This window comes from Vicia villosa, linkage group LG1 (genome assembly GCF_029867415.1).
Source record: "Vicia villosa cultivar HV-30 ecotype Madison, WI linkage group LG1, Vvil1.0, whole genome shotgun sequence".
NCBI lineage: Eukaryota > Viridiplantae > Streptophyta > Magnoliopsida > Fabales > Fabaceae > Vicia > Vicia villosa.
Window position 1 is genome coordinate 90066551 of NC_081180.1, and position 13738 is coordinate 90080288.

Sequence of the window (13738 nt, forward strand, 5' to 3'; positions counted from 1 at the left end):
TAGTACAATGTCAGGATATCTTATTGGACATTGTATTCCTTTAACATCCAAAACAATTGAGAGTAATAGCCTCATTTGGCATAGTATTTAGCCTTTGTGGAAGACCAAGATTAGCTCATTGATGATCCAAGGGACAATATTTGTTTCTAAATAAGAAACATTCTTCATATATCTTTATCAGACTTGGCCAATAAATTCACTCCTAAATTCACCTTAATTAGATATTTCACCTTTTAGACAATAAGTTATACAAACTCTAAATAATGAATTCCCTTATTTATATATATATATATATATATATATATATATATATATATATATATATATATATATATATATATTCATTGAGTTCTAGAGAAAACATTGTTTACTTCAGAGTTGTCTGGTTCAGTGTCTGCCATCTCTTTAGAATCAGTTTTATTTTTGGAGTGCATATCTGTTTAGATGATGTTCCAACTTCTGATTGGACACCAGTCCCTTTATTCATGATTGAACCATTAACTTCGGTTCTGGAGTATACATACTCAGTAGAGTATAACCCTCTATCTTTGAAAAAGATGATGAATATCTTTGACTTTTCTTTGTTATAGATCATTTAGGTCATTCTAGAAAAATTATCAACAACCTTATAAGTAAACATTTGTTTGGAAAGTCATCCTCATTGTATTGACCTCATTGGTCCCAAAATAGGATGTTCTATAACTTTGTCAACAGTCTGATGTTTCCACTTCTAGTGTGACATTTGGGCTTCATCTTGCTTTTGATAATTAAGCATGTGGATGAGCAAGTGTGTTGTATATAAAGAAATAAATAAATCATCAATTAGCTTTGTATACTAGGTGATGATTATTAATATCTCATTGCCTTAATATGATTGTTTAGAAAAAAAGAAGAATACAATTGATAAGTGAGATTTGAGTGCAAAACTATAGTCATGAGGGTATCTAAGGAGGAAAATTTTCGGTCTGTATATTTACGGTTAGTGTTTTTACAATGACTAGGGTGTTGAACTAATACAAGGGAAATTAATCATTAGCCGACCAGAACTAACTTTCACGTATGAGTATCACTGGTTTCACTTTTATAAGCTTTTCATATTACACTGTTTTGTCCGAATTTTGTTTTTACCAGCCAAGTTGCTTGAAGACAAGCAACTGTCTAAGTTTGGGGGAGTTTGATAAGTGGTTTTTGCATCGTTTATACTAATTATTTTCCTTTTTTTCTTTGTTTTATAGTCATTTTATCCTGTTTTATGTTTGGTAGTTTGTTTTTGTTATTTTCAGGTTCAAATAAGTGTTTCGGATGAAAGAGGAATCAAAAGGAGCAAAACACGTAAAAAATGCGAAAGGCAAGATTTTTTCCATACAAAATCTAGGGGACTACAACGGGTGGCCGTAGCAGCTTCTACGAACTGTAGAAGCCCATAGCCCATCTCCTATACATATTTCTAGAGGCCTACTACAGGTTGGTGTATTAGCTGATACATACCGTAGAAGGCGTGCGACTTCTTGCTTTTATTTTCTCCGACTTTATCTCTCTTGGCCCTATGCATCCCATTTGTTTTTCTTTTGTATTGAACCTCCATTATTCTAATTGAACTCGAAATTTATGATAGTAATAATGAGGTTAGCCTATATAAACTCATGAACTGTACGAGGAAAGCGATCTTCATGCCCTAGACTTTAGTTTTATCTTACAAGTTATTTTTTCACCTTACTTCCATTTCAATTGTTGTAAACGTGATGGCTTTATTTGCAGTTTGCGTTTTTCTCAAATTCAAATCTTATTTATCTTCAACCCAAGTTTTATTTACGCTTTGTTATTGTTATTTTACTCAATTAATTATGTATGCTTTGTCCATAAATGCTTTGTTTGCTTTGTTTTTTTATTTGATTGTTATGTCTAAGTAGTCGATTAGGAGTTTAGGGTAATGAGGATTACCTTAAATAATCCTCATGTAGATTCCTAGATAATTTTTTACGAGAGCTTTAGGAAACTTCCTTTTGATGTTTTTGATTTTAAATATATTCAATTTCATTGCGAAAGTAGGAATACCATAGATATTTGTGAGTGCATCTGCCCATTAAATGTTTTGTATGATGTCAAAACTTAGGAAAACCTTAGCATTTCCGTTTATTGGACGATATCTCCGAGTCATCATGTGTACCTTTGCATTAGGGATCTTAGAATACATCTATAGAATATATTTGGAAAAGGTATCATGCATAAAAAATGAAGTACATGACATTAAAAATCATTTGCAAGCTTTAAAAATCAAATTTTGCTCAAAATACAAGTGTATGTGTCGACACATGCATTGTATAGGTCGACACATATAATGCAATAATAAAGTCCGTAGCTTCTGTTTGAATGTGTCGACACATGCAACGTTTTAGGTCAACACATACTAAGAAAATTACTTTTATGTGTCGACACATACAATTTTTAGATCGACACATGTGTTGGAATTTTAAAGCCTATATCTTCTATTTAAATGTGTCGACACATGACCTGATACAGGTCGACACATGACTTATATGTGTCGACACATGTTATTATTTTTCTGAAAAATTGCATTCATTTTCAAATAAATAATCAATTTTTATTGACTTGGCTACATTCAAGTATAAGTAATTTTGCTTTAAGACATCGTGACATAACTTTTACCCTTTCTATTTTTTAATAATTTTTTTAGGGTTAAATAAGTTTTTGGTCCCTGTAAATATCTCAAATTTCGTTTTTAGTCCCTATAAAAAAAATGTCGACATTTAGTCCCTATAAAATTACTTTTTCATTCACTTTTGGTCCCTGTAGAGGGACTAAAAGTGAATGAAAAAGTAATTTTATAGGGACTAAATGTCGACATTTTTTTTATAGGGACTAAAAACGAAATTTGAGATATTTATAGGGACCAAAAACTTATTTAACCCATTTTTTTATAAAAAGTACTCATCACTCATAAAAAAAACATTAAATGAACCCATTAATTATTTTGTTGGTATGATTTTAAATGTTACATTCCATTCTAGATCCATTTTATTTACCAAGAACCCTAATAGTGACACTCTCCTCAAATAATCACACAAAGTGAAGTAGTGAAGTGATACAAACTCCCACGCAGTAATAATAAAAAGAGATTAAGTCCTAATAACAAAGCTCAAATCATACGTGGCAGCTTAGGGTTCATCACAAGTCCTAAAAAAAAACACCCCCTACCCTCCCCATTTTCTTTCCCCCCAAAGACCCTACTGCAACAGTACACTCACACAACACAAACCCACTCTTCACTTCTTGACCCCTCCCCTCACTCATCACTCTCTCCAACACTTCACACCCCTCCCTCTCTCTCATAAATTCCAAACTCGTACATGGTCCCACTCACCCTCTCTTGTCGGAATCGGAACCGATGAACGCCGGCGGAGCCACCGTCATCCGATCCATCCTCGATAAACCTCTCAACCAGCTCACCGAAGATGACATTTCTCAACTCACCCGCGAAGACTGTCGCAGATTCCTCAAAGATAAAGGTCCTCTTCTTCTTCTTCTTTCTCTTTCTATTTTTCTTCCTCTTTCTATTTTTATAATAAAAATATATTAATAAATTATTATTTCGAGATTTTATCCTCTCCTGCTCCATGATTTCCGGTTTCTAAGAACTTCCATTTTTTTTCAACCCAATGGTTCTTTCTTTTGATTATTTAATATTAATTAAATAATCGGGATGAGGATTTTTTTATTTGATTTGGAAATAATTAAAAAAAGAAAAAAATGAGTGAAGAAGAAGACACGTGTTCGTACAGGGATGCGCAGGCCTTCCTGGAACAAATCTCAGGCGATCCAGCAGGTTATTTCACTCAAAGCGCTTCTTGAACCTACCGACGATGATTCTCCCGCGCCTGTTTCCTCCGCCATACACCGCCATCATCACCACCACGTTCAACCTCCTCAAGTCAGTCTCTCTGTCACTATCTCTCTTGTTTGTTTGGTTGGGAAGTTTAATTGTTGTTAATTGATGAATGTAGGGGAATTTGAGTGAAGCTACGGTGAAGGGTTCGGATCCCGATGAGATCGGTGTTTGGGCTGTGGAAGATGTTCAGATGTCCATTTCACCTGTTGCAGATAAACCTAATGAAACAAATGATGCTCCTGCCGGGTCTGTTCTTCATTTTATTTTCTTTTTTGTGTTGGCAACTTTTTTTTGGTGGCTGGTTCTGGTTTTTGTTACTTTCTGCTTAAAAAGTATGATTTGGATGGTTGAAGTTTGGTGAGAGTGAAAAGGTGCAGGTGCTTACTAGATGAGTGTGAGTTGGATGGTTGAAACATTAAAGTTAAGCTTTCTTGTTTATATAAGTAAACTTTGTTTAGGCTTTAGTTTGGAAAATTGGCACATTGTTTGTAGATTTAGGTGAAGTGGGAGATGATGATAGATGATGATTTTTGGTATCTGATGAAAGTGTTTGCTGAATAGGGAAGTGAAGTTGTTAGTAGAGTGGTCTTTAAAATAGGTGTTTTTCGGTGATCTTTTATAAACTTGCACATGTTTTTGGGTTTTTTGAATGTGTTTGCTGATGAATGTTTTTGGGTGATTTTTGGCATCTCTCATGTTTAATTGTTGTTTTTGGTTTTCATATCATGGATGAACTTGCATATACAACAATGTCATGGCTAGATTTTAGTGCCATCAAAGTACCGGCAATCTCATTCTACTTAATTTATACTTGTCCATTTAGATATTAGCTTAGATTAGATATCATGTTTGAGATGGAAAAATGCTTTATGGAGGTGAAATATATTGAAGGTATAAATTGAAAGTAGGGGAATCTTATTTGTAATTAAATGCTTATTTTATGTTAAGGATGATCACTTTGAATATTCAAGGACAAAGAATAAGTTAGAAGGACAAAGAATAGGTTAGAGGAACAATTCTACCATGAGTTTGTATTTGTTTAGTATCGTGGCTTGTTTTATAGCATCAATACTTGTTTCCTAGTTTATTTGAATGGTGGATAACCAATAGGACCATGACTTCAACAATTAATGTGGTAGCAAACCATATGTTTTGTTAATGTGGAATCTCAAGGAAATGTTTCTTTCAGTTTCAATAAGTAGTAATCATGAAATCCTGAAAAAAGACTTGCGCTTGAGTGCTGTAATTAGCTGTTCTACATTTATTGAAAATTTGAAACATTTCGATTCCCTTGAACTAAAACTGCACTCATGCCATTCTTTGTAAACAAAAGTCTGAACAGGCAGTGGTGATATGAATAGAAATTCCGGTATATAGATGCATTCCATACGAAGAGAGTGACAGTTACTTAAAACGCAAAATAATTTAAATCCAATAAATTTGTGTAAAACATAACTGAAGGCAAGTTGGTGTATATTTATATATATTACCATCCATGTTCTTACCATTGCTTGAAAATTTGATGTGGGCACAGAGGGTGCGCGCCTAGTGGGTCATTTGGGCAAATGACAATTTTCTACTGTGGTAAGGTGAATGTCTATGATGGAGTCTCACCGGATAAGGTAAATAAAGATGTGTCCTCTTGAATAAATATCTTGCCATACATCAATAAAATTTTTACCTTCCAATGTAACCATGTATTTATCTGTATTTGCAGGCACAGTCAATCATGCAACTGGCTGCAAGTCCGTCCACGTTTCCCCAGGACAATCCTTTAAATAAAAATGCAGCAGTTTGGGCTTCTTGCAGCATACCAATTGATAAGGACGCCCTCTTCCCCACTAACACAACAATCCTTCAAGTTTCTCAAACAGGTAGGTAGCAATCGGGTAGAAACAAATGCTTAATTTTGCTTTGAAGTGCTAGTACTCTAATGTCGGCAGGAATCATGCTTTCAATGTTCAGTTCGTAATTATCTGGAACATCGACGAATTTGTTATTTTATATGATAAGCACTTGCAAAATGTTATTATAGCCTTTTTTTAGCTTAGATACCATTCAATTTATTAGTCGATGCATGATATAACACCAAGTTTTTTCTAACGGGGGAAAAGATCAACGGATTCAAGCTAATGCATGTTTTTTATCATACTAGTGTAGTAGTGTATGCCATGTTCTATCAGTCTTTCATACATTTCTTCGATCCTTTTCTGTGCCAGAGCAAAAATCATTGAGTGTGCAGGAATTGTTGTGATTGTTAAGAACAAATTCACTATGAATACTGATTTTTGAATTAAACCTATTGAGTTCTTGTGCCTAGAAGATGACAAGCACCCACTTTGTTATGATTGTTAAGAAAAAATTCACTGTGAAATGTGAAATGTGAATATTGATTTTTGAATTAAATCTAACGAGTTCTTGCGTCTAGAAGATTTACAAGCTCAACATCTTTGACTTCTTTAAAATCACGGGAACATTTATGATTTAGTATAAGTTAGGAACTTAGAGTTTTTAATTAAAGCTTTATGGTCATTCTTTCTAGAAGATAAACAAGCTTAACATCCTTGACTTGTTTAAAGTCTTGGTAACATTTATAAGTTAGGAGTTAGGACCTTAGATCTTTGAATTAAAGCTGTTGTTTAAAGTCACAACAACACTTATCAGTTAGGAACTTAAGATATTTAACTTCATAATTGGTGTTACGAATTTGGTTTTACAGATAAGATGGTCGAATATCCTCTACAATACAGGGAGAAAGGGAGCACGCCTCGAGATGCTGGTAGGGACAATTAAGTGTTTAAATTTTTGCAGTCTGCTAGAACTTTATCTTCTGTTCTCTTTTGGCAGATTTACAGAAAATTTCTAGTAGAAAATTATTGATGGACTACTAAATGAATTTGGAGCTTCCTTTATTGAACTTCTTTTAATATGTCTTGCCGGGTCCTTTCTTTTGATTTGGCTTGTTTTTGGAGGCCTTTTATTTGTTTCTTCCTTGGCATCCCAAGTCATACTAAAAATGATTTTAAGAATTAAGAAATGCAAAATTCACCTACTTGACTTAAGATTTGTCATCAATAGAACATAGTACAATACTGCTAATTTTTCTACTTTAGTTTTGGATGTCAGACCCACTTTGGAATGCATAAGGCTCATGCCTTTCTTAACAATCATGCATGTCTTCCCCTAAAATCGCTACTATTAGTCTTACAAAAAATGAGTATTTGTAGATTTTTCAGCTCTGTTAAAATATATTTGAATGCAAGTATAAATTGATCATGTGTTAGCACTGGTGCTGATACCATTCAGCAGTTACACCTGGGCTTTTTACTTGAAAGATTTCATGCATGTTCAAGATATGTGTGATACCAGTGCTCATACTGTGTATTTTCACCCGAGGTCGCTAGCCATTTATGTATTTGGGCAGCATGTGCACCCGATCCATATATTTCCCGGATAAACAAACTTGTTCTTTGTAATTCGGAAAGCAATGAAATATGAAGAAATCTTGTTGGTTTTCCTCTGATGCACTATAGTAGTAGTGTATAAGAAGAAGAAGCCTTTTGATGTATTAAACTGGTAGAATATAAAATAAGTGATATGTAACTTATAATGGCACATCACACATGTCCATGCACTCACATGGTAGGATAATATTGAACTTAAGCTACAAGAATTTCTAAGATCTACATAGAATAATTTCTTTTTAAACTTAAAGCTTTATATCAAGCTTCCATACCTCAAATTATGAGAACCTAAGTATTGGTAATATTTATTTGTTTTATAAAAGATGTAGAGGGTCAGGCAAGCAGAAAAGTGTCGCTGCAGCGATATCTTGAAAAGCGAAAGGACAGGTATCTGCAGTACTAAACTGTCATCTGTTTATTGACATCAATTCCATCCCCTCACCACCACTTTTTAAGTTTTAATGAAAACCTGCTGAATTATTTCATTACTCTGCCTTTTTAGGGGAAGACCAAAGGGAAAGAAACTGACTGGCATAACTTCATCTAACTTTGAGATGTATTTGAACCTTCCAGTGAAAGTCCACGCCTCAAATGGGAACTCAAGTCGTAGTAGCACTGACTCTCCACCACAGACTAGACTGCCTCTAGTTTCCAGTGGCTCAGCTGACAACCAGCCAAAAGTCGCCCTTCCTATTGATCTGAATGATAAAGGTCAGTCACAATCTTTATTTCAACAGGAAAGAGACAATAGACCTCTCAAAGTGTATTAATCAGAGAATTTTCATAGGTGATAAATTAATCAGCTATCCTGCCAGCTATATTGATATTTAGGGGTAATATGAGAATTGTAATTGTAAACCATCTAACTAGGGTCAATATCCTCTCCATTTCTCAAAGAAAATGAAGAGATCCATTACCTATGGTTTATGGTGTATAAATATTGTTGAAAAGTCTCATATTGGAAGAGATATGACCTGAGCACGTGTTTAAAAGTGGTGAACAGCCTCCACATTTGAAACCGATTTTGAAAGTGTTGAGCTAGGTCGGACTAAAATTTTAAGATAACTCTTTTCCAGAATTAGTGACATAATTTGTTTATTATACGCCCAAAGCCACAGTAGTAAAATTCTCCATTTGTAATAGGAATTTAGAAGATCACTACTCATATGACAAGCAGCAAAGTAGGATCCATCTTAGTTTGCAGTACTCATATATATCTTAATTAGCAAATTTTTTACTGTTTTAAGTTTTAAGTAGTTACAAGTTTACATAGGAAAATATTTGTGATGCTGATTAAGTATTAAAGGGTGAACCTATAATTGATGAAGCACCAGATTACCAAAATATTGCTCAATATTTTCTGTCATGTGTTTATGTAACTTGTAGATGTTCAAGAATGCTAAAACTCGAGACTAGATATAGATTGCGCAGATATGGAACTTGTAGATGTTTGAAGAGAGCTGTGGGTGTATAACTGAAGAGAAGAGTCCATAGCTTCTGGGAGATTAGAGTGGTCAATTTTTATTAGCTTTAACTGCTGGGAAAATTTATTATGTTTAGGATAGTCTAGTATCCCGCCGACCTGATCAATTTTGTAATAACAGTCGTCTAGTTTCATGTCATCATTCGGGAATTTCTTGTTTCTGTAACTTCAGGTTTTTCGAGCTAGTTAAATGTAGAGTAAGGAGCAGCCATTTTCCACGGAATATGTAATATGTAATATGTAATATAAATTCACTATGCTGCTTCCTCTTGTTAATTGTTAATAGCTTTTGTGCAACCTAAACTGGACTCTTACTCTCTTGTTTTATTACTTTTGTTGCTGCCATTTTTTCTAATTTACCTAGTAGACGTCATAGAGTAGGAAGAATTTTGGATTCCAAGATTTCAAAAAAAAAAAAAAAAAGAGTAAGAAGAATTTCCATGGTGTTATTGTGCTTGTGAGATCAATTTTCAAGTTATGAGTGGTAGTTATAGTCATCTGCAGAGTGCAGATTTTGGGACTTGATGTTACAGTACATTTAGTGTGAGTAATTACTACTGTTAGAGAGTGACAATGTTATTTATTACAGTACTACTATGTAAATAGTGAGAAATGCTTTAGTCAGTGATAGTGTTGCTCATTTTGATTCTGAATGACTTAAGCACTGCCTACCATTGAATGATGTTGGTGCTTTTTTGGTAGAACAAATGTGTGAAGCTTTGTTAAGCTAGTCTGAAAAGGAAATGCTACACATTTATAAAATAGGGTGCTCATGCGTAGGTAATGTAGTGGAGCCATAATAGTATGAATTTTTAAAACTACAATCTTTTATGATAGAAAATAACTATTTTTGCATACGGAGGTTTGGTTTAAGCCTAGGAGATTAACTTTTCAGAACATGACAAATCAAAGTTTGGAATTCTTGCGAGATATATACATTTCGTATTGAAGAGAGATTTGAATTTGGATTATCTTGAACTTAAGAGAAAAAGAAAAATATATATTGTATTTAAACTAAAATTAGTTTTTGTATCTCTCATTTTTGAATAATTCTTTCATTTAATTTTTGTCTCTTAGATTATTTTGAAGGGGAATTTAAATCAGAGGTTGGAGATTTGGAGATGAGCTTTAGAAACACATGATTTTTGTCTAAGCAGGAGTAAGACGAAATATATGTAATATAAGTTCAACAAGAGTTGAAACGTTTCTAATTTATAGGTGAAAGTTGTAGATCATATCATTCATCGAGTCACACTTTAAATATTGAGTTTATGAAACAAAATGATAGAGAGATAGAAGGAGATGTAAACCATTGGATTCTAGTTAGATGGTTTAAATGGAGAAGGACTTTAGGGATTTTATGAGATGCAAAGGAAACGCTCAAGTTGAATGAAAATTTTTATCGAACTGCGGTAAAGTCTATGATATTATAAGAGACAAAATGTTAGGCGATTAATAATCAAATAATAAAGATGTTTCATTGGATGTGTGTTAAAATTAGACATGATAGAATTAGAAATGAAAATATAAGATAGTGTTGGGGTAGCAATTTCTGACATCATTATTTGACACGCAGTGTTACTCGAAGAAAGATGAAAAACCTTGAGCAAGGACAAGAAAAGATGAAAGGAGACATTGACGAGCTCCGAGGATCCGTGGCCAAGATCATAGAGATGCTGTAAGCTTAGACTATTAAAGATGAGAAGATGCTCGAAGAAAGAGGAAACACCTTGAGCAAGGACAAGAAAAGATGAAAGGAGACATCGACGAGCTCCGAGGATTCGTGGTCAAGATCATAAAGATGCTGTAAGCTTAGACTATTAAAGAAGATGAGAAGATGGTGGGAAATAAACTTAGGTGGGTTGAGCATGTAAAGAGAAGATCTGAAGATTATGTGGTAAGGAGAGTGTATCAGCAGAAGAGAAGTCAAACAACAAGAGGAGTGTGAAGACCTAGAACAATTATAAGAAAAATTATTAAGAAAGATTTTGAGATTATCAATTTGGATTGAAATATGCTTTTGGATAGAACATTATGATAAATGTTGATTTATGTAACCGACTCTAGTTAGATAAGATTTAATTGTTATTGTTGTTGTAAATATGTAATTATATTTTCCGTAACCCTTAGTTCTCTAATTAATATAATCTCGCTTACACAATTTTTTTTCCGTAACTGAGAAAACTAAAATATTTTCAAATCAAACAAATCATATAAAAATTTAAAATTAAATGAGTTTTTTTCTTCTGCATATAACTATTGATATTAGTTATATACATGTTAGTACAATTTCTTTGTTTCAACTTTCAATTTAATTTGGTCACCTTGCCTTAGGCATGACAATAAAATTCCACCCCAACTAAATTTGATCGAACTCGTCTAAGTAAAAATAGATTTAATTGGGGTGGATGCAGAAAAAACCTGTATTTTGAAAATATAAATTGTGTTGCTAATAGTATGTTGCTTTGATTTTTTAATATTTATATTTTTAATGTTTAACAATATAAATTGTGTTCCGGACGGATTAAAGATCCAATACAAAAGTTCATTAATATACAGACCCAATCATAATTATCTACTAGGTATAAAGTCAGTACGCAGAAATTGAATGTACGTTTTTGGATCTTCACTTTTATTATATTTATCTTGAACTCTGCAACTAACTTGAGCGAAAATATATTGCTAACATTGTTAATCTATCTCATGCCACCATACTAGAGGACAACACTATTGATTCAATTTACTTGTTATCAATCAATACTAATTCTCTGTTATCTATTCAAATTATTGCTTTTACATGTACGTTTTTGGATCTTCATTTTCGTTGTACAAATTTCTTGATTTTTTTTTTTAAGGGAAACAAGAAATTCATTAAGAAACCGAAGCAGAAGTTGCAGTGGAGTCCACGAGAGGGAAGCCTTCAATCCAAATTTTAGAGCTATACAAGTTACAAGCCTCACAAGGTTATGGGCATCCACAGTTAACTCCCTAGATAAAAACATAATAGTATTAAAAGTATATAAATTTTGATAAATTCTTCTAGTGTATTCAAATTAGTATTAATATTAAATAAAAAAAATAAATTAAAAGTCTTTATTAGAAAATAGAATTAGAAGATTAAATATAAAAGTGTATTATTAATATTTTAGGATTATTTTGGGATGTAGAGAGTAAATTTTTATAGTTGGGTTTAGTGTTCTCATATCTCTTCTTTGATTGGTCCCGTTACTTCCTAAGTGCACCTGAGAATTCATACAGCTTTAAAATTCCAATACAAGTATCCGATAAAACTATTTAGTTATATTTTATCGAAATTTTCTGTTCCATAAAAAATATGGAGTTAACAATCGAAGAGACTAGAAAGCCATTTGTGAAAGCACCCAGCCAGAAAGAAACAATCTCATAAAAAGACAATGTCGATATTTTTCACGGGTGGAAAGGAAACACCCACCTCATGGTAATAAAAATACACCACAATAATATAATCCATTTTTTATTTTATTATTACATTTTTTAATATCTCGTAATCACAGATATATATAATATATTCTCAGCAGTTTTGTTTAGGAGAGTCATTGAAACTAGAATTTTTGTACTCATGGCGATTCAGGTGAGTTCTTGTTTCTTCTTCTTCTCTACGAATTAATCTCTATCTTAAAACTCGTGATGATAATTAGAAATTGTGATAGGCATGGTTGATGGATGATAGCAATGAAGATCCCAGGCTTCCTCACCTTGGCAACCCCAGTCAATTTGTTTCCTTGAATCAATTAGCAGAATTGGGGGTTTTATACTGGAAACTGAACCCTAACGAGTATGAAAATGATCAAGAATTGAAAAATATTAGGGAAGCTAGAGGATACAATTACATGGTATTGTAAATTTCAATTATTCATATTCAGTTTTTTTTGGTAATACAGTTATGTGGTAATATTGAAAATGAGTTTTTCTTTGTAGGATGTGCTTGATTTATGTCCCGAGAAAGTTGAAAACTATGAAGAGAAGTTGAAGAACTTCTACACTGAGCATATTCATGAGGATGAAGAGATTCGTTATTGTTTGGAGGGGAGTGGATACTTTGATATTCGAGACAAAGGCGATGGCTGGATTCGTATTTTGATCAAGGCTGGTGACCTTATCATCTTACCGGCCGGAATCTACCACCGGTTCACTCTTGACACAACTAACTATGTGAAGGTAATCATAATTTATTTGATTAAAACTTAAAATTGATAAAGATTAAAGGCTTTATATTGGTGTATTAGAATTAACTGTTTTGTTATATGGATATGTATGTTGTTAATTATGTGCAGTTGATGAGGTTGTTTAAGGGGGAGCCAGTGTGGACAGCTTATAATCGACCACAGGAAGATAACCCTGCTAGAAAGGAATACATTAAGGGCTTCTTCACTGAGAAAATCGGAGTGCCGCTTGCAGCTCATTAGGGCTTTTGGACATGTACAACTATATTTTGTTTTAGACATTATAATTTTATGGTTTGTGATAGAACTCTTTGGTATGGTATGTTATTGTGTAGATTTTATCCTAAGAGAAGACATGTCTATGAACCTAAAACTGATCAAGCATGGGAAGAAAGAAACTGTCTTAAATAATCTTAAGAGCATTAGTAAATGCTATCTCATGTCTATATTTGTTGTTCAATCATGCTTGTGTCTACTGCCTAGAGCTACTATACATCTGTTGTGCAGTTTTACCCCCACAACACAGGTTGATATTCCTATTAGTGTTACAATATCACTTTCCAATATTTTTCTTGGAAGCAAGATATTATATATAAGGGAGAACTAAGGTTCTCCAACCCGATTACACAGAGAAACGGGAAAATTTTGACAAAAAAATAATATTACAAACCAATTATAATTA

General features: G+C 33.2%; 2 protein-coding genes across 4 annotated transcripts; both read left to right on the plus strand.

Moving 5' to 3' along the window:
- Positions 1 to 3227: 3227 nt before the first annotated feature.
- LOC131643492 (protein TIFY 4B-like) lies at positions 3228 to 10915 on the plus strand. 3 transcript variants are annotated; one of them, XM_058913723.1, is made up of 9 exons: positions 3228 to 3527; positions 3801 to 3949; positions 4023 to 4153; positions 5442 to 5529; positions 5625 to 5781; positions 6627 to 6686; positions 7701 to 7758; positions 7874 to 8082; positions 10431 to 10915. In XM_058913723.1, the coding sequence occupies exons 1-9, from the start codon at positions 3407 to 3409 to the stop codon at positions 10448 to 10450; spliced, it is 993 nt and encodes a 330-aa protein (XP_058769706.1). In that variant the 5' UTR covers positions 3228 to 3406; the 3' UTR covers positions 10451 to 10915. The 3 variants fall into 3 exon arrangements, with proteins under 3 accessions (XP_058769706.1, XP_058769704.1, XP_058769705.1); XM_058913721.1 differs by having other exon boundaries at positions 7695 to 7758; positions 10431 to 10914; XM_058913722.1 differs by lacking the exon at positions 10431 to 10915 and adding an exon at positions 8758 to 9157 and having other exon boundaries at positions 3230 to 3527; positions 7695 to 7758.
- Positions 10916 to 12347: 1432 nt separating this feature from the next.
- Positions 12348 to 13516, plus strand: LOC131611932 (acireductone dioxygenase 1-like). Its single transcript, XM_058883762.1, has 4 exons — positions 12348 to 12464; positions 12544 to 12726; positions 12812 to 13051; positions 13168 to 13516. The coding sequence occupies exons 1-4, from the start codon at positions 12453 to 12455 to the stop codon at positions 13297 to 13299; spliced, it is 567 nt and encodes a 188-aa protein (XP_058739745.1). The 5' UTR covers positions 12348 to 12452; the 3' UTR covers positions 13300 to 13516.
- Positions 13517 to 13738: the final 222 nt, after the last annotated feature.